This window comes from Hypomesus nipponensis, chromosome 1, assembly GCF_054491055.1.
Source record: "Hypomesus nipponensis isolate SF chromosome 1, ASM5449105v1, whole genome shotgun sequence".
Lineage (NCBI taxonomy): Eukaryota > Metazoa > Chordata > Actinopteri > Osmeriformes > Osmeridae > Hypomesus > Hypomesus nipponensis.
Window position 1 is genome coordinate 11,224,754 of NC_140361.1, and position 20,692 is coordinate 11,245,445.

A 20,692-nucleotide genomic window follows, 5' to 3' on the forward strand; every position below is an offset into this window, starting at 1 on the left:
GATAGCATGACGAATTCCACATCAGAATGAAGGAATGACACCCAAGCAGCAACCCCCTCTGAAGCACGCAGGCCCATAACACAGTCCAAAAGCGTGACTGCGACAGGTGCATCGGATACCATTGTTTTCACACCTTGAAGGTGGTGTTAAAACATTACACCTAAAGCCACCTTTATGGAGAACTAAAACAAAAGGCCTTAAAAATGCAAACAGGTGGCACACAAACAGCCCAATTGATTGGTCATTGCAACAAGCAACAGTAAAACAACCCCAGTCTCCACCCCTTCCCAACCCAGTTTTAGTAGTCCACATGTCGATCCCTCCTCACTCCAATCCAAACAATCCTCCTTAGCTGTGTTCCAATCTCCTCTAGACACTTTAAACAACCCTAACAGGCCCATTTAAGCACCCCACATCTCCAATACAGATGCTTGTCTTGGGTCTCAGACACAAACAGGCAGGCGCTGCCAAAGGCCAAGAACAGCCATTTGTGAAGCTCTCCGTACAGGAAGCGGCGGCGGCGGCAACAACAACAAGGTGGCAGCATATGCTGCAGCGGCGGGCTGTGAAGCGCTAACGAGCAGGGGTTGTGGGGCTGCTGGGGGCCGTAAAGGAGGCCTCCCCCTGCGGAGATTCACTCATTGGCAAATCTCCTGCTCCACATGCCGGCTAGGAGACTTTGCCGGCTAGAAGGTTCTTTGCTGCCTCTCTGTCAGTGCCCCTCCCTGCACAACCCCCACAACCCCCCCCCCCCCCCCCCCCCCGCCCATGAGCTGCTGGCTCGTGGCCTCTGGCCAGGGCCTGCAGAGAGCAGACACGTGGTGACGTCTCCATCACACACAAGCTCTGCTGGGGACTGTCTACAGTCTGGAGGTGTAATGCATTGAGGAGGGAGACACTGGCTTTGAAAGCATGAGCCTGGGAACAGGCACTGAACTTACGGACCACTAATGTGGGGATGGGTATAGGGACTGCAGACAGAGGTCCCAGGTTCAAATCATCCCTACTGCGTTGCTTTGGATATAGGAATGTCATGAATACAATCCTATTAAAATTACCACTTCACAATGCTAATCAAGAGGATGCATGCTTCTCCAAGAGAGAAGTGGATTTGCATTAACAGCTAACCCACAACTATGCTTGTACAGTTGCTGTTTAACATTTAACAAGAGTTTAACAAGAGTCGCAAACCTCCCAAGGACCAACTCATTGCTCTAGCTACACCTCATTGCGATGCTTTGCAATCACTACTGCAGCTTAGAAATGTAAAACACTGATAATTTGTTCTAATGGAACATGTTTTAATCAGTTTAACAACAAGTGAACCTCTGTTAAGCTAAATTGTTTTGACTTCAGGGAAAGCCATTAGTATACCTGTCCTTGGTCATTATCTTGGCAGTATTGCAATGCAAATCACCATGATGCCTAATAATTAGGCTGCTAGTCCTATGGGCTTCCCCATCTTATTAAAAACCCAAACTTCATCATAATAAACGTTTCAGCAAGAGAAAAACATTTCGAAATAATAAAACTACTGGCCCTCGGCCCCTTCCATATAAAAATATGAATTTGACACAATAAGGGTCAATAACAGAGAAAGCTAAAGTACATTTTACAATTTAAAGAGTTCAATGGCACCAGTGTGCCCTGTGTTCAGAGTTTCGAAATTTGTGTTTTGGCCATCGGTTAACGTGTATGAACTTGTCAGAGCCAAAGGAGACATTGGTATAAAGCCAATTAGCTGTTCTAAAACATAGCCTATTACAAGAGCCCAAAGTTGCAGCATCGTTTTTCTAAATCAGGAGAATTGGGTTCAGATGTAACAGCAGATGTGGGGGAACATTCAAAATTAGACACATGCAAAACAGACATACTACACGACAGTTGATGAGATCCTGTTTCATCTGATATCAGCTTTACGTTTCTCTTCATGTGCTCTTTCATCACTTTACAAGGTAACACCACTAGGGGGCACATGAAATAGGCTCTCCATCACAGACGTAGAAATAATGAGTGAAACCTTTGAGTTGGCGACTATTACAATAATTGGGCATTTCTACTTGTCTACATTTGTATTTTCTAAATGGGCTCCATTCCAACAGCTTAACTACCCATCTGTGCTCTCCTGTCACTAACTGGAAAACTCAGTAACAATGGCAGCAGGGGAGCCACGCACACAAAGACAGCAGCTATATCAGCTGGGATTGAATTAATACCAGACCAAGCAGCACAGTGAACCCAGCAGAGTTGGCGTTGGGAGTCCGCCCCGATGTGTCATTAATAACATTGAGACAACCTGGATATCTTCTCTGTCTGCACTGGCACACGCCCAGAGAACCGTTGACTGATTTTTACAGGCCGCTTTTGTCTGCATTGCTTTCAATACTTTCCTTCAAGGAGGAGACAGCAAAAGGATTCCTTTCAGACAGACAGGATCATCAAACAAGCTGCAGTAAAGAGCAGGAATGCAGGGCTCACCAACTGTGGGACACTTTATGTGGACATTTGTGGAGTTTAGCTCTTGTTGGTTTACTGAGCATATCAACATGGTTTGTTCCACTGTAAACAGAACCTGTTCTGAAGAACACCTCTCACACTGAAAAAACACAGCTGAGGGGAAGGACACCACATCATTGAGACAAATGTCCTCTACGTAGGAACCCTAACTAATCAGATATCAATAAACTGTCATCATAATTATCCTCAATTAATGCAAGTACTGTGTGAATGCAGAGTGAACACAGTGTGCATGTCAACATCACTCTGCGTTGCTGCGTAGAGAAAGGTGTTGGTTGTGATTTGGTTGTTTGCACTTGAGGCTCCTCCGGGTGAATGAGTCATAACCTGAATCAACCTGAATGAAACTTGTCTCCATTAATCCCATTAGGTGGAGTACTCATTGGCTCATTATGCAGTGACTGAGAGAGATAGTCCAGAGAGCGAACAGCCAGACTTTTATCTAAACACATGCACTAATATTTGCACTAAACACATTAAGGCTACAGCTAATCCATCAGTCTGTTTATTATAGGGCCCCTCCTTCACAGTTGTCTTCACAGAGTTGTGTGTGCGCTCATGTAAGGGACAGAAAAAGAGAGAAACGAAATGTAGGGAAACCCATAGAGAAAGAGACAGATACACTGATGGAGAGAGACAGATAGACACGGCAGAAAGAGAGAGAGAGAGAGGACACATCAAGCGAGAGAGAAGGCCATGCCACACAGTCCCAGTCCCCTGCGTGGGAATCCCCCTATCCAAACAGACAAGAGGCCTCCACGAGCCTCTCTGAGGCCTCACTATTCCACCCATTAGAACCACACAGAGCTCATCATAACAGAGGCCCAGATCGCACATGACCCCATTCTACTGTACATCAGGCCTCCATTGAGGATGTGCAGGACAGTCTTTACAGTAGACAGAGCAACGCTCCACTCTGCTTGGCCCTGAAGGAGCCAGTGTACTGTAATGTATAGCAGTCAGAACAAACCCTCTCAGTACAACCATGGCATCCCGCAGATGTGGATGCTCATTCACTGGAGCAGCATGGCTCCTGTCCCAGAACAGGAAGTTTGTCTCTGAGGAGTTACAATTCTGGGTCAGGCACAAAAACACAGTGGTCCGGGGACTGAGATAGAGAGAATGTAAGTGGAGGGGGAGAGAGATAGAGAGAATGTGAGTGGAGGGGGAGAGAGAGAGAGAGACAGAGAGACAGAGAGAGAGAGAGAGAGAGACTACTAACACAGACATCCATACATTTATCCATTCAAGTTAACAACTCTACAAGCACTATTCCATACATAACCTTCCATGTTTAAAACCTCACAGGTACAATTCCATGCATAACCCTCATGTTTACTAAGCTCTAAGCCAGAAGGTAGAACACAAGGTTGAACAGTATTTGCACAATAGGACATCATCTCAGCAACAGTACAGCTCACAGTAAGTCTTTAAAACATGCCACACCTCCTTCCGTAAATGTACCTCACAGTACATTTACGGAAACTTCTAAACTCTGAAGAGGTTCTGTTACCACACAGACTGTTGCTGAAACCTGGCTTAGAAAATAGGAACCTAGCCTGCTATGCAACGTTGGAAATGCCTTTAGCATTAGCAGAAACATAGCCCTCACGTTTATTGAAAGTGGCGCTTTTGAGTTCTGAAACATCAGCATTCTGTGGCATCCTCTCTAGATCATTTGAGAGACCTCAGAAGTGGCTCAACAGTAATCCAAACCTGTTGAACTATGTAAAATATATATGTTTCAGGAAAAGTGGCTAACAGTATGTTATGGTCACAGTGGTTGACAGTAAGTTGCGGTCTGTTAGCCTGATTTACCAACTACTAAATAAGGAGAGGAAGATGCATGATAGGACTACTGTGTAAATGCCATCAATAGCCTACAATAGGCATGTGTATCGTGGTATCCTGTGTAGTTAATAGCACATATTTGCTTTGTGAGCAGCCATTTGTATCCTAGGATATACAAAATATCTCTACAATTGTTGATGACCAGACTTTGGGTGATGTACGCGTGATCCTAATATTAAGTCCATATGACATGTAGTGAGACTGAGAAGGTGGCTAAAGTGTTTGAAAATACGGAACACTGGTCAGATCCAATTACCTACAGTAGCACACAAATGTTCTAATGCGCCAAACGTATCAATCAAATAAAAGAGCAATCCTTCTCAATTTGATTTTGGGCGGAATTACATTTTCTTTCCAAAAACAACAAGATTAAACGAAGGTCTTGGACAGTGAAGACTCAATTTAAAACTATTATAGGATTACAATGAAATTGTGTTTTTTTTTCTTGTTTCCTCCCAGCTCAACTCAGTAAGAATGCTTGCACAAGACTTTGTAAAAAGTTATTTTCTTTTTTTCCTTTCTTTTTTAAAGGCCAATACGTTTAGTTGAGAGCTGAAGTGCCTTTAAATGGGCAAGAGTCAAAGGCATGTTGGGTATTTTAGGAAAGCTGTGGTACTGTTTATATTTCCCTAAAACAGCTATTGAAAAGAGGAAGTGGACAAAGCAGCAGTGGTTCAGTGATTTGAATGGCTTTCTATGCCTGACCATGTGACTCCTCACAAGCACAGCAATGCCCTCAGGTTAGCACCATCTTTCCAGGACCATCAATAGAAGCGCTATCAGCTTCACAGACAGCTTACTAAAAGCTTCTGTTTGTATGTAAGGGGGACAAAACATTTGTGTTTGTCTGTGCTGAATCACTTGAGTCTTTGTGTTAATTGTTATTAATTAACAATCAAGTATCAATTGTTGTTATGGTATTAGCTGCAGTATTATTATGTTGGAGAAGTTACTCAACAAATGGAGTCTGACTTGAAAAGATTTGGGGATTTATGATAAGTGGGACTACATTATTAAGAGTGGTCTCCAGCTATGAGGGTGATGTCAGAGTAGTTAGTCTGTTTGTAAGTTTGACTGTGACTAAAGCATTCTTCACCACTTCCTGTCTCCCACTTCCTGAGTGCCGTGAAACTCACATGTGGTCCATTTCCTGCAGTTTCATACATGGACACACACACACACACACAGTTGTCCAAACTGTGTATAGCTTAGCATACGTTATAACCTCAAACCTAAATGAAAACATGGTTCAGCTCACAAAATATTAACTTGACCTTGCAGGATTGTGACAAGTCTGAAAAGTCTGATATTATTGCAAACCCATACTATCCTGAGAGCCAAACCAGCTTCAAAATCCTTCATAAAGCCGTAGCCTTGCCACAAAGTCTTGACCGAGTCATTTGTTAGAATTAGGTTTACTGTCAAAAGAACAAAGGTTAAGTGTCCTGTTACTGTCCTGTTAGTGTTTCGTTTGATTTAAATGCCAAAAGCCTGCTGGGGGCAAGCCTAGACAGTCAGTGATGCTACAAACAGCGGGAAAACAATTGCGTGCTGGAAACAAAAAGTTGGTACTTTTCCACAAATACTGTGAAACTATTGTTGACATCCCCTATGTGCACTACTCTCTTTTTACACCAACGCAGTAGTTAGCAACCATCTCATTTTTGAAACACTACCGCTAGATGAATGATCAACTGTCCATGCATTACTGATGTTTTAATTACTTTAATTACTTACTAATTGTCTGGGGTGATTATAATCATTAAGACCAGATTGAATTAATTAAGTGAATACTATCCACAATTTCAATCAGAGGCCGGGACAGATACAGCATGAGGTGGGTGGAGTGAAATAGCAATTTTAGTCCTCAATTTGCTGGGATCCAAAATAACAGAAAGCTCTGAGCTGACAAGAAGAAATAATGAGAATATGAAAGGCATAACTTTCAACTGGGTTTTGTCAAGTCTTGTAGCGGTATTATAGTGTCTGGAATTGACATAACAGAGGAAGGATCTACGCTGCTTAATTGTGGATGAAATTGGTTTTGCCGGCTGAAAGTGTTTGTTTGAGAACATGGAGGACCCCGCCACAACTCAATGAAGACAACTAATGATCAGTGAGCCTAAAACATGATCCATTGAGACAAGTAAAAATGAAGTTAAATTAAACAGAGCAAACAGCCAGAGCACAGACACTGCATTAAAAATACATTCTGCAGTCAATCAAGAAGCAACCCATCCACCCATTTTAACTAACTATCATCTTGCCATTGACTTAACTTACTTTGCCATCCCTCCCTGCTCCTAAACCCAGATCTGATCTCACCAAAATAAATACCCTTCATTCCTGTCTTTAAGACCAGGGAAAAAGATGAACACTGAAAAAGTAAGAGGCCCATATGACAGTGGCAGAACTACAGCAGAGGTTGCATACTGTATGAATGTCTAAATGTTTCAATGCGGTTCCCTGTCATAGAGAGACAACTCCTCCTCCCAAAGACCAAACCACCACAACTCAATCAGCTCTGACCTGTGTCACTGACAAGCAAACTGATTGGGAAAGAAAACTGCAATCCTCAACAACATGACACACAATTTCAGGACTTGTAGTTTCAATGGCAATTAGGTTGTAGAATGAATCTGTAAAAAAAAAAAAAAAAAAAGTGATTGAAAAGTTACCAAAAAAGATTTGGGTTTTACATGTCACACAGCAGTGTCTAGCCTAGAGAGCAGTCCTTTAGTGGTACCATCTAGAGCCCTACACAGTGCAAGCCTCCACATGGCTATTAAGCTAAAACTGCAATTAGTTACAACTTAGTTTACTAATGTGCAGCACTTCTGGACCACTGAGTTAACAATGGCTGCTCCCAGTCTCTGTGTGCATGGCTGTGATAGTGGAACAGTTGCCTGGACTGAGGGGTTATGAAGATGATGATGACTCATCGCAATTTCCTGTCAAACCCAGCCGTTGGTATCTGTGTTCTCTCAGGGCCGTGACCCGGTGACCTGTCTATCGGTGGATATCAGCCTTCTCTCTGTCTCTGTCTCTGTCTCTGTCTCTGTCTCTGTCTCTGTCTCTGTCTCTGTCTCTGTCTCTGTCTCTGTCTCTCTGTGTCTCTGTCTCTGTCTCTCTGTGTCTCTGTCTCTGTCTCTCTGTGTCTCTGTCTCTGTCTCTCTGTGTCTCTGTGTCTCTCTGTGTCTCTGTCTCTGTCTGTGTCTCTGTCTCTGTCTCTGTCTCTGTCTCTGTCTCTGTCTCTGTCTCTGTCTCTGTCTCTGTCTCTGTCTGTGTCTCTGTCTCTGTCTGTGTCTGTGTCTGTGTCTCTGTCTCTGTCTCTGTCTCTGTCTCTGTCTCTGTCTCTGTCTCTGTCTCTGTCTCTGTCTCTGTCTGTGTCTGTGTCTGTGTCTGTGTCTCTCTCTCTCTCTCTCTCTCTCTCTCTCTCTCTCTCTCTCTCTCTCTCTCTCTCTCTCTCTCTCTCTCTCTCTCTCTCTCTCTCTCTCTCTCTCTCTCTCTCTCTCTCTCTCTCTCTCTCTCTCTCTCTCTCTCTCTCTCTCTCTCTCTCTCTCTCTCTCTCTCTCTCTCTCTCTCTCTCTCTCTCTCTCTCTCTCTCTCTCTCTCTCTCTCTCTCTCTCTCTCTCTCTCTCTCTCTCTCTCTCTCTCTCTCTCTCTCTCTCTCTCTCTCTCTCTCTCTCTCTCTCTACAGTAGGCCTAGATTCACACAACTTGGAAGTTCACGTAAGCGTTCTCTTGGTAGACTACTGCAATAGCCAACTGCTATAAAACTGCTAATAAAGCAGGCTGCTGATGAGTTAAAAGAAGCATTTGGTTAGTCCAAATCAAATCCAGTGTGCTCTTAGTGACTATGAACAATCCACTTTTGCTTGAGAAACATGTGAAGTCCTAGCAGAATGTCTCAACACAGCATATGACCACAAGAGCTAAAACAATGCAGGGTCTTTCCCAAAATAACCGCTTTGCCATGTTAACCAAACTATTTATTTCAAGTATTTGTTGCTGTATTTCTTTTCCAGAGTACAGGACAGCCGTTTCACATTACATTTCATCCAAATAACATAAGCCTTGCTGTCATCACAAAGGATGAATCACTGTTTGTGAAACAATCAAGTGCTACACAGCATGTGACCGCTGTGCAATTTAACACCACACAAAATTAGCATCCTGTGATTCAAGTTTTATTTATTCAGATATGTTAGTCACAACTGCACTGATTGCTGAGACCTGATCTGACCCCATTGCACATATTCATTCTATAAGCACCAGCACAGTTCATGATGACGACTTTAGCATTAGGTTGCAGGCTCTCTGAAAATCACTGACCTACAGTACTGCAGTATAATTGTAAAGTGTTATGCTTAAGAGTACTGTATGTGTTGTTCAATGAACAGACATACCCTATGGATAGACTATTTGGTCTCAAACCATACAGTTGACTTCAGATGGTTTAACTCCAAGTCTGAGTCTTATTGATTCACTTGTTTTTCATGAAGTGAGTCTTGTGGAGATAACCCTAGGGAAGTCTATATTCTTGGGGCAGTGTAACCCATGTGAAATCAGGGACCTGTGACTAAGCAGGCCACGTCATCACACCAGTCAGATGTCCCACACTCTGGAATGCAGAGAGAAGTCTGTCACTGTGTCAAAAATTAGTTATTCCATGTTCTATGCGGTGGCATATTTACAAACAACAAACAAACAGCAAAAAGAAAACACAGGGTCAGGTGGTAGGTGTTCAGAGCGCACATTCCCACCTCCAAACAGTGCTGCTGTGATGTAATCATGGTGTGGTATTTTGCAACACAAACATCGATTTCAAAGCTATTTCTCTGGCTCTTCCAAGGTGTGACCCTACCAGCCAACCTGTCTGGCTGAATTAGAAGATTACCGACAGAGCAGGCATCAAACAACCTGCTGCCTCTCTCAGCCGGTACCGCCGGACACAACCTCTGCTTTAATCCAGCTCAAGGCAGACTTATCTTTACCCAAAGCTGGCCCACATCCACACGGAAACATCAACATTTTTCAGAGGTCAGGCCCCATTGAGAAAGTGACAAAAGGTTGTGTACAAGTCTGAGCCTATAGCCTAGATATTTAGTTTTTTGGGAGGAAAACGAGTTGGAAAGGAGGGACAAACAAAAAGGCAGGTCGTCTCTCCAGAGATTAATGAATACTTCCTCCCTTCCACTCAAGGCTTTCTGTGCTTCCCCAAAGCCTAAGAAGAGGCCTCCCTGGCCTGTTTACCGCAGAGGAGGATTGGGCAACATGGAACATGCCTGGCCCTGAGACCTCATAAGGAGCACACAGCAATGAGCTCACAGAGAGGAAGGAACAGGGAGAAAAGGGTGGGGGGGGGGGGGGTGACATCAGCACCCATCTAGTAAGCAATGAGCCCAGCTCCAAAGCATTTAGGCCCAGTAAGGGAGTGTAAATGAAGTCAATTGGACAGAGGAAGGGAATAGCAAATGTTCTCGAGTGACAGGGTGTTCCTCAAGCACTTACAATGTTTAAATCACCACAACACCACACCCTAACCAGAGACTCTGTGGGATTGAGTCCAGTCATGTCATTATAGTCCACACACTGGGGTTTCCTGCTTAGTACACAGTCTCCTGCTTAACCCATTCTGGAGCACATACCAAACATTACAAGTGCCTGCCTCAGGCCCTCAGTATTGCACCCTGCCCCCATCTGTAGGGTGGACTGAGAGAGAGAGAGAGAAAGAGAGAGAGAAAGAGAGAGAAAGAGAGAGAGAGAGAAAAAGAGAGAGAGAGAGACAGAGAGAGAGAGACAGAGAGAGAGACAGAGAGAGAGAGAGACAGAGAGAGAGAGAGAGAGAGAGAGAGAGAGAGAGAGAGAGAGAGAGAGAGAGAGAGAGAGAGAGAGAGAGAGAGAGAGAGAGAGAGAGAGAGAGAGAGAGAGAGAGAGAGAGAGAGAGAGAGAGAGAGAGAGAGAGAGAGAGAGAGAGAGAGAGAGAGAGAGAGAGAGAGAGAGAGAGAGAGAGAGAGAGAGAGAGAGAGAGAGAGAGAGAGAGAGAGAGAGCGCTGGAGAAATGGTTGCGTTTATTGTGTTTCGGCCTTGTGATCAGTCCGTGTACACAGCGCTATGTTTCTGAGTCCTTGCTTAAATCCCAGGAGAGGTTTGCATTCCTAAAGCCCAGCGGAGCCCTTACGGACGGACTGATTCTCCCAACAGCCTCCCGTCAGAAGCCCCGCCCTTCAAAGTACATAGTTGAGTAATTGACTGTGAGTAGCTCATCCCAAATCGGTGGGACATGTTTAGTAAACAAAATCAGCTCAGCCATACTGCCATCCCAACGTTGAACGTGCACTGAAAAAACTAGTCCCAACTAATGTCCCTTCAGCCTAACGACACAGAATAGGAGAGATGCCCTCCCGCAAATTAATTTCTGATAGTAATCCTGGCCATACAACAATGGGAGATAGAGCACAGAAGATATTTGATTAAAAAAAAGGTAGAATATCTAGGCCTCCAGAGTTAACAAATGGACATTATGGAATCTAGTCCCAAACTCACATACAGTACTAACATGTTGGTTGCAAATTTAGTTAGTTGAAGTAATTAAAAGACAGTAAATAGTTTGTAGAATACGAGCAATGAGTGAGAAGTCACAATGTAGCCCTGTCAAACTTATCAGCTAAGTTCCAGGCATGGGATGATGCAGTAATAGCTCAATGACATCTGAGAGCCCACGGTTGTACTCTTACGAAATGTATCATCTTATCAACAACCACCGTGTAACCAAACAGTACGACCATACAAGGTAACTAGGGGGAGTCTGGTGTACAAAACTGAAAAAGTTGATTGTTGGGTTTATCACTGATGATTCAGAATGCTCTGCTTATGATGATGGGGAAACCGACTCTATGGATCACTTTAGGTCATACACTGCTGACTATCATCTGCACATGACTCCTTTACAAACCACAGTATGCTACCCCTAGGGTTTAATCTCAACTGAACCGTTGACTATTGGTCATCCATCTTTAAACCTTCAAGCCCATCATGTGACTATCACAATAATTCGATTTTGCAATGATTTGCCCGTATTTCACATTTGCATCCTCGGACACCAATAATCAGTGTATCTTTGAAACATCTACAGGTAGGCAGTGCAGGACATGTGATGTCTTCCGCCATCTATGGTTTGCCTAGTGATCAATGAGTTTGTGTGTCATACTGCTGGGCAGGGCTTTAACATCAGAACTCAATACTGGGGGTGACTGACTAACACGCTTGAATGCATAACTGTAAAACCATAAATGAAGTGTGCTCATGAATACCATTAATAGTTGTCAAACAAGAACTTGGAAGTTGTAAAGCTGGTTCACTTATCAGCAAGGCCCAAAACCATTCTAGAAGGCCTACTGGATCTGCAGTATGTGGGTTTTAAGATGTGGCGTTCAGATAACTTTTACTGATTCTATTACCCTTTCCGTTTCATTTATAGAGAACCCAGGCTATTACATAATACGCACCAGTTTTTTGTTTTTACTTTCTTCTTCGTTGGATTTCTTTTTATTAGGTTTGTTTGGGTCCTCTCCACCGCTTGCTTGATCCATTTTAGCCTTCGACTCTTCTCCCGTAAAAAATAATAATGATCTATTCAAAAGTAGATTCCACCACTCTTGCAAAAACTTTGATAACAACCAGGGTTAGGTTTCCTCAAAAGCCATTCCATCCAAATAAAGTATAGAAGAATGTCACTGATATATTCCAGATAACGGTTGTTTCCTCTTCAATGTTCTACTAGTTATCGGCTTTATGTGGTATGGTCTCCGTCCAGATGCCTCTTAAACACAACAACTTTTTGTTTACGAAACATGGAAACCTGTTATGAAAAAGTGTAAAAAGCATAATTAAATTAGTTCATGTTAGACAACCTTTGAACAATAAACAGCGTTGATTCTTGTAAACAATTATCTGTCTTTCATCATGGCACGTGCCTTTGAGAGGCGTTCATCATGCATAGGCTGGAACAGCATGCCATGTCAATACCGTACACAATTCTAGAAGATAGGCAAATACATTTGAGTATATATGCCAGTAGATAAAAACATTTAGGAACGTTCACGTTGAACTACCAGTAAACAAACTTAACTGGCAAAGTGACACACCGTAGCTAATAACAGATACAAAATGTAGCGGGGTTACCATGGTTATAGATAGTTTACATTGTCATGTATTTACTAGCTACATGTATAATTAAGTAATGGAATAATTCAGTTCTAAAAAAAAACATGTATAGTGCAATTCAATAAGCAATGTTATTAGAGAAGAAAATCACCGTTGCTGTCTGAATGGTTACTTTACAAAGACACATGTAAGCACAACAGTGCGATCAAAGACAACATAAATGCGAACGTTATTCATTCGAAAGGGTATAATTAGCTCAGTTAACTTTACAGTTATACCTTACTATTGTATACAATTTTGCAATTTAACAGCCTGTCAAAGAAAACTCACAAAATCCCATCCAGAGCTTACCGCTGTAACCAAGCATGAAGGCCAGGCCCACTGTGGCTCTGCCTACTGTAAAATCCTATTCGTCCAAAGGCCACACATGGCACTGGGATTCCATCAGCAATTGGTTGAATTTGCAATCACTCACAACGTCTGGATTCTGCCGTCGTTGAGGGAGGAGACTGTATGACGGAAAGGTTAGTTTGATTTCAGAGTGACTGGATAGGATTCATGAAAGACAGGATACAAAGAAAGAGTGCTCGATCGCTCGCGCCCTCTTTTGTGTGTGTGTGCGAGAAAGAGAGAGAGAAATCGATAGAGAAAGCTGTGTCTCCTTTCTTTTCTCACTGTGATTTTCATAACTTCATACCATTTAACAATAGTTCAATGACAACAATAACAGTAGGCTATATAGTATAATTTTAAGGATTATAACTACAATAATACTAATAACAGTAATCTGTGAAATAATGAATTGATTATCGATGACAATGATAATGATTAAATAAATCTGATCATAATTGTTACATCAACGTAATAAATGGTTATATGTAAAATACAGTTTCTATACTGTATCAGGCTGCATTCAGTTTAGGCTGCATTCAGTTGGACATGTTTGTATGGTCAAGAAGCCATCTTTGGTTGGCCGTTTCAGAGCTTTCCCATAGACTCTTTGCCCAACTGCCCTACAGGGACAAGGTTACTGGAGCAGAAATCTGTCCCCAACAATGGCCACAGTTAGCAGGTGTCCTCTTCCCACAGTTCTTTATTGACAAAGGTGCCACTCTGAATCACTCCCTGGTCATTGATCTGGATATTGGTAGATAGCACAGGAATGAACCGCTTTACATAACTGTGAAAAGATATCAGATATTTAACATGTTTAAAAAACAAGAACAAAAGGCCAGACAGGTTCCACAGTCACTGTAAGAAAGGGAATTTTTGGCCACTGAAATATGAAACAGTCAGCAATTATTCACAGCAAGTTCACCAAATCAGGACACTAGGCAAATTCTGACTCTTAAAGTCTCTTTAAGAGCACTTGTTATTTGTGGTAGCCTGGTGTACACCATTCATTAGTTGGGAAAGAGGGCAGTTCCATCCAGACATTTCTGGTGATAAGAATGCTTTGTTTGAACACCAGGAGTTTCCCTTTCATCACCCTGGGTCTGAGAGCCAGTTGCAAGGCGGCAAGCCAGCTACTCTCCCTCTCCCACCCAGACATTGACCCAGCTGTTGTTGTCACTGGAGTGAGAAGTTAATACCAGTAGATGCAATGTTTAGCATCACAGAGCTGGGTGAGAGATCAGACTCCTCTGCTTTAGGGAGATAGTCTATATGTAAGCACATTATCCTTTTATAATTGGATATAAGTCTTGCACCATGGTTTAATTAGACTCACTTAGATTGTTTTAAAGCTTTGACATAGCACAGGAATTCAATGTAAAGCGACAAGCTCTTATCAAATAATTACATCTGTGCAGTGTGTAAACACACAATAAGTTAAGGAGAGGAAAGACAGGCACTGTACCCATAGCGTATCAGACATGTCCACTTAACTAATTGGTTATTGATGAAGGTGTTCTAGTCTCCAACTCCAAACATGGATTGACTCTGTATTTGCCCATGTACTCTAAATGAAATAAAACATGGTCTTCAACCCTGGGCCTCAGGACCCACTGTCCTGCATGTTTAATGATCAAGCCTGTTGTCAAGCCAGATAACAACCATTCATTTGAATCAGCTGTGTTGGAGCAGGGAAACATGTAAAACATGCAAATCAGTGGGTCCTGAGGACCAGAGTTGAAGACCACTGAAATAAAAACATTGTTTACCATAGGTTACAATCAGACAAAACAATGTAATTGTGTTGTGAATACAGTACACAGTATGTCTCATCTCGTCCAGTGCTGCAGGTACATTTTTTATGATCGTTGTCATCCACTGTGGAACTGTTACAAGCTGTGAGACTGGGACAGTGGTGATCATCCATCTGACCACCTGTCAATCAAAAATGACAGGCGGAGATGAATGACAATCAGTATGTGTACTCTTCCCTTGGGCAACTGCCAGCTTAAAAAAAATACGGGTTCAGAAAGAAGCTAAATTTGCATGAATATCCATGTATTCTATCCATGCATTGAATCAGCACCAAAAACGTTGCTAATGAGTAGATTTAGGTGATTGTAATTAGCTGGCTAATTGTGCGTGGGTTGAACAAATATGGTAGTATAACTTTTTGAAGCTGAACTTTTTCGCCACTGCCTGCAGGAGAACTCTCTGTAGTATTCAGCCTGACTGTCAGTCGTGCTGTGAGCCATGGGTCATGTGGCACATGGATCAGTCCACTAGAAAGGTTGCACAAGGGTTCAGTGACTGAGTGTGAAGATTATAGTAAGAGTAAGTGCCCCTGCCTACTCTACAACTACATAGTCTGAGCTCAATGATCCATGAGGATTCCATGGTTCCATAGAACTTCTGATTCGATTTTTGTGAAACCTTTAACTTGGACTGTAAAGAACTAGTTATTCAGTTCATGTTTCCGAGTAAACAACTTGAAATCCTGTAGAAAAACATGGAAAAGTAAAAGTATGGAGGATATGAATAATAAGACTTGACTTCTTAAAGAGTAAAGAAATATTCTGGCAATTATTAGATCTAGTCATAACATTTTGGCTCCTCTTCGTGAAATGCTTCCTGTTTCATGATCAACAATGACATTCACTGGCAGTATCTACTCCACTGTAATGGGGCTTGTGCTCAGCTGTCCCAAAGCTGATATAAACCCTCAACTAGGTCACTTCACCCCAATCTGTCTTCACTGGACTCATTTAACCTACTGATCATTTCATTGGATTTTGTAAAGAAATATATTTTCAATAATCCCCAGTCTATGTTAATTCCTGGCATTGTTGAGTTCTCTCTTTAATTGTAATCTGTGAAGTCATCTGACAGGTGATAAAATGAGGTCAGAGTGTGAGAAATTCAGCTACTGGTCAGACTCGCAGTGGAGAAAGAGAGAGAGACAGAGCAAATGAGAGTGTAAGAAAGAGTAAGGGACAAACAGGGAGAAAGAAAGAGAGACTTTTCTTGAGTAATTCAAATCAGATTTAGAAGATCATGTATCCATGAATAATCTAATATATTCATAGTATATCATATAACAAAGACAGCTCTGTTTTGAGCACTGGTTAAACATTAAACCTCAACAAACATGAAAGATGCTATTTTGTCACATAACTTTAGACAACACTGTAACATTACACTTGTCCAAGTGTTTTGGAACTTATACCCCATAAAGATTCTTGTTCTTGTTGTTTTTCCCCTACACCCCTGGTAGCCTGGTACTGGAGTCAACATCCATTTGCCAGCTCTATATTTAAATAACTGGAGCATGTCAGATGGTCCCTCTTAGACTACATGTACTAACTGTAGTTCTGAAAGAAATAGTCCTCACTCCTGTCAGATAGAGCTGACGCTCAGCTTCACGCTGCCCTGTCAAAGTGTTTCCTGTACATGTCAATAGGAGGACATGATTGACCCGGAGATTCAGATCCATGTCCAGTGCTCTACTTCGATAAACACTGACTCCATCAACTCAGTCGCTCCTTCAGCATTCTTATTAATGTTTATCTCAAAATTCTCTTTTAGTGGAGTTTGTTTTGGAGCTCCCACTGCAACGCCCAGCATGCATTGCACTCGTTACATACCTTGCTTTTCATTCATCCCAGCCATCATACACTATGTAAAGCTATCTGGCTGCTGCAGCAGGGCCTGTAGTAAGCGTTGTGTTCAAACCTGTGAGATGAAAGGGGAAATGACTTGTAAATTATTCATTGCTTCTCTGCCATCCTCCAAGGCAGGCCTTCTCCCGACTCTTGGCTAGTACTACTTACCCACAGAGGGGAGGGCAATCAAGGCTAAACTCCACTCTCTTACTATTTCTGTCAAACACTGGTTAATCACATTCCTTTTATTTTTCATTCCTTGTGAAATATATGAAACTCGAGCATAGCAGTTGATCCCTCTCTTCTTTGCTCCACCCGGCTCAGCTGCCCCTCAGAGATGTTTACGTGATACACATAGCTGTTTACATTCAGCATCGACAGGCCATATTGCATCTGTGCCTGATTATTTAAAATAATTCTGTATAAAGTGTATATATTCACATGTAAGACTGCAGATTTAGATGTATATGTCTTAGTGTGAATGGGAATTCAGCTGATAGAAAGAATATCCTGTAGGCATGTTCAATAGTTTAAAAAAGGATGATAATCTAATTTGACCTAAATTAAATGCTATAGTGGCCTCAAGTCATGCTACTAAATGTAAATCTAGCCTCTGACCATCTACAGGTCATAACACTGTTGGCTTAAAGTTTAATTGTAAAACAGAGTTAGACTTTAGTCATTATACGTTCTTCCTGTGGCTGTACTTTCTGAGATCCTCCCATGCCTTAATTTACTCGTATAACTAAATTCCAATGTCAACAACTAACAGTACATGTTGAGTTTTGACAGTGTCAGCTGCAGAAGCCGCAGGAGTGGGAGACATGGTACAAGGTCACAATCAGCTGTCCACAGATACGGATTACTACTGCGCAGCTTGCCTAACTGGTTGCCATGGCGTCCAACTACTTGAGGATGCTGCTGCAAGGCCACTTTGCCTTGAGCGTTCCTATTCATGTGACAACCAGGAGACTTTGAGTAGGCTGATGGATACGTGTCTCCACTCAGCTAAAACTCACTGTGCTAATAAATGGAACCGAGTGCATTCAGCTATCTTAAAGGCACATGGTCTATACCACTAACACACACAGTAAGTGCTGCAAGTGCTTATGGACGGTTGGCTGTTTTACATGCAAGTCCTGAGTACTGTGCTACATGCATAAGGGATGGAACAAGATGCTGATGTATCATTTGGCATGGCATGGTTTAAGCATGTTTGCAACAGCAGGCATCCTATGACTGAAAATGGACCGGACTTGGTGCCGACCACACACAAAACAACAGACCTGCCTTTAATACCACCATGTCCAATGCTCACAGGGTTGCGCCCATGACTGGAACCCTCCAGGTCCATGTAACCGGTCACATCAACCGTGCATGAGAGGGAAACACCTTCGATGACCCTGTTTTTTCCTTTGTGGTGAGGATGCTTCTGTTAAAGAGTCTAGTAAGTGGAGAGTAATCAGCGTTCACAATTCAAGCTGTAAACAGCCCAGCTCCCCATCCGCAGTTCGCCTGGCTGCGAGAGTGGCCCATTGTTCTGGCCAGCCTGAAAGGGTACACAGGGGTTTCCCCTAGAGGAGGAACCATGCAGGGCCTCACACAGAGAACCCCACACAGGAAACTCTGTGAAGGAGATTTGTGTCAGAGCCAGCACGTTGACAAGATGGCTAACACTTTGGTTTGCCGTGGGAAGAACAGAAAATACTGCCAACAGTGATACTCTTGATGTCACGTTGAAGACGTTGTACATTCTACAGATCTGTCTGTCTGTCTGTCTGTCTGTCTGTCTGTCTGTCTGTCTGTCTGTCTGTCTGTCTGTCTGTCTGTCTGTCTGTCTGTCTGTCTGTCTGTCTGTCTGTCTGTCTGTCTGTCTGTCTGTCTGTCTGTCTGTCTGTCTGTCTGTCTGTCTGTCTGTCTGTCTGTCTGTCTGTCTGTCTGTCTGTCTGTCTGTCTGTCTGTCTGTCTGTCTGTCTGTCTGTCTGTCTGTCTGTCTGTCTGTCTGTCTGTCTGTCTGTCTGTCTGTCTGTCTGTCTGTCTGTCTGTCTGTCTGTCTGTCTGTCTGTCTGTCTGTCTGTCTGTCTGTCTGTCTGTCTGTCTGTCTGTCTGTCTGTCTGTCTGTCTGTCTGTCTGTCTGTCTGTCTGTCTGTCTGTCTGTCTGTCTGTCTGTCTGTCTGTCTCTCTCTCTCTCTCTCTCTCTCTCTCTCTCTCTCTCTCTCTCTCTCTCTCTCTCTCTCTCTCTCTCTCTCTCTCTCTCTCTCTCTCTCTCTCTCTCTCTCTCTCTCTCTCTCTCTCTCTCTCTCTCTCTCTCTCTCTCTCTCTCTCTCTCTCTCTCTCTCTCTCTCTCTCTCTCTCTCTCTCTCTCTCTCTCTCTCTCTCTCTCTCTCTCTCTCTCTCTCTCTCTCTCTCTCTCTCTCTCTCTCTCTCTCTCTCTCTCTCTCTCTCTCTCTCTCTCTCTCTCTCTCTCTCTCTCTCTCTCTCTCTCTCTCTCTCTCTCTCTCTCTCTCTCTCTCTCTCTCTCTCTCTCTCTCTCTCTCTCTCTCTCTCTCTCTCTCTCTCTCTCTCTCTCTCTCTCTCTCTCTCTTTCTCTCTGTCCCCTTCTCTCTCACACAGTATAGTAGATTTACTTAATGGACACTCCTCAGGATTACTATAAAGGTCTCTTGGCATCAATATTTTCCCATAGACTTATACAAGAATGCCTGACCATGTTTACTAAAGGGAGATATTGTACATTATAAAGGCTTTGCTCTGCTGAGACAGGGAAATAACATTTCACAAACACTGAAGTTATGATCTAATTAGCACTCTTTACCATGATGCACCTGGGACATTTCAGAATCTCAGATGAACTTAAGTAAACATTGCTTGGGTTTGTCAGCACCAGTTCTCACATCAAAATTTATTACAATTTTTTTAATAAACCATACACTTTCTACATTTGGACCATGGGCCCATATGGTCCCTGAAGACAGAGCCAATGCCGAAGTTGTTTAACAGCATTGCGAGTTTTACTGTTTTTCAGAGTTGTGTCATTGCTTTCATTCTTCAGTAATTTCTACCATTTTTGGAAATATAGACAATTGGATATAGAAAATAAGATAAACAATTGCTAAAAGCGAGTCATAACTCTTAATTGACCTAGAATACATATACTTTGACTCAGTCCCTTCCTGGATTCATCTGATGGAAAACAGCATGGCATGTGGTGATGTACAAGACATGTTTGGAGCTGGCTTGTCTGTGATCAGGAGGACTACAGTGGAAGTGGAACGACTCGGTGATATCAAACTCGATCAAAGACGCAGCCCTGATGGGAAGGACCCCACACTGAGCTCTTACAGTGGGATGTCTTGTATGGCAACTTAACAAATTCCACATGAAAAAGATAGCCGCCTACCCCATCTACCCTATCTGCTGCAATTTGAAGAAATATTGTTTGAAAAGGATTCTTGAAATGAGTGCTGGAAGGAAACTTGGAATTGATATTAAGATGACTGATGTAGGATCCTGAGCTGGAGGCCCCCTTGACTATGTTGCCGTGATCTGGGAGCACTTTGCATAAACAGTGTGTGAATTGAAGCGGTGTGTGGCTGATAACAAACATGTTGTTTTCCGCTCATAAATAAAACAGAATCATAACAGGCTATCTAAGAGAGCTGGTTTCCTGGATTCACTCAGCGAGAGCTCTGCATGTGAAATGTGTTACACTTGCCAAGACTTCCTGAGCGATCACAGCTAATGGGACCCAGCCTTTCCTAGCGTCTGAGCGTTAATGCTTAAGACAGTGAGCAGAGGATGGAGAGGCTTACACTGTGATGAGGGAAGCTGAAGCTGAACTTGACCAGATGGTGAGTGAAGGAATAGGAGACAGGGACCCAACGAGATGATACCAAAAGCATGAGATTAGACACCCCATCTTGAAATGACTTCACCTCTCCCCGCTGACATAAGACACTAGATTCAAACAAAGCGAGTTAATGCTCTACTTCATCCATTGTTACATAGTTCATGATTTAAGGATTCTCCTCTTCTTGGGCAGTATTTGATCATGTATTTCCTAAAGAATGGCTTACTCATTCCCAAACCATTATATGCAT

General features: G+C 42.8%; 1 protein-coding gene across 11 annotated transcripts in view; it reads right to left on the reverse strand.

The window, feature by feature from the left end:
* Positions 1-13,009, reverse strand: part of diaph2 (diaphanous-related formin 2) — a 319,038-nt gene extending 306,029 nt beyond the window's left edge. For 6 of the 11 annotated variants that reach the window (XM_084690925.1, XM_084690924.1, XM_084690929.1 and 3 more), the window contains exons 1-2: positions 12,868-12,921; positions 11,880-12,232 (exon numbers count right to left, since the gene is read on the reverse strand). In XM_084690925.1, coding sequence (XP_084547051.1) covers positions 11,880-11,963 — 84 coding nt within the window. In that variant the 5' untranslated portion in view covers positions 11,964-12,232; positions 12,868-12,921. Of the gene's footprint in view, positions 1-11,879; positions 12,322-12,347; positions 12,560-12,688; positions 12,834-12,867 lie in introns of those variants that run through there. The other 5 variants (XM_084690920.1, XM_084690930.1, XM_084690922.1 and 2 more) reach the window with 4 other exon arrangements.
* Positions 13,010-20,692: the final 7,683 nt, after the last annotated feature.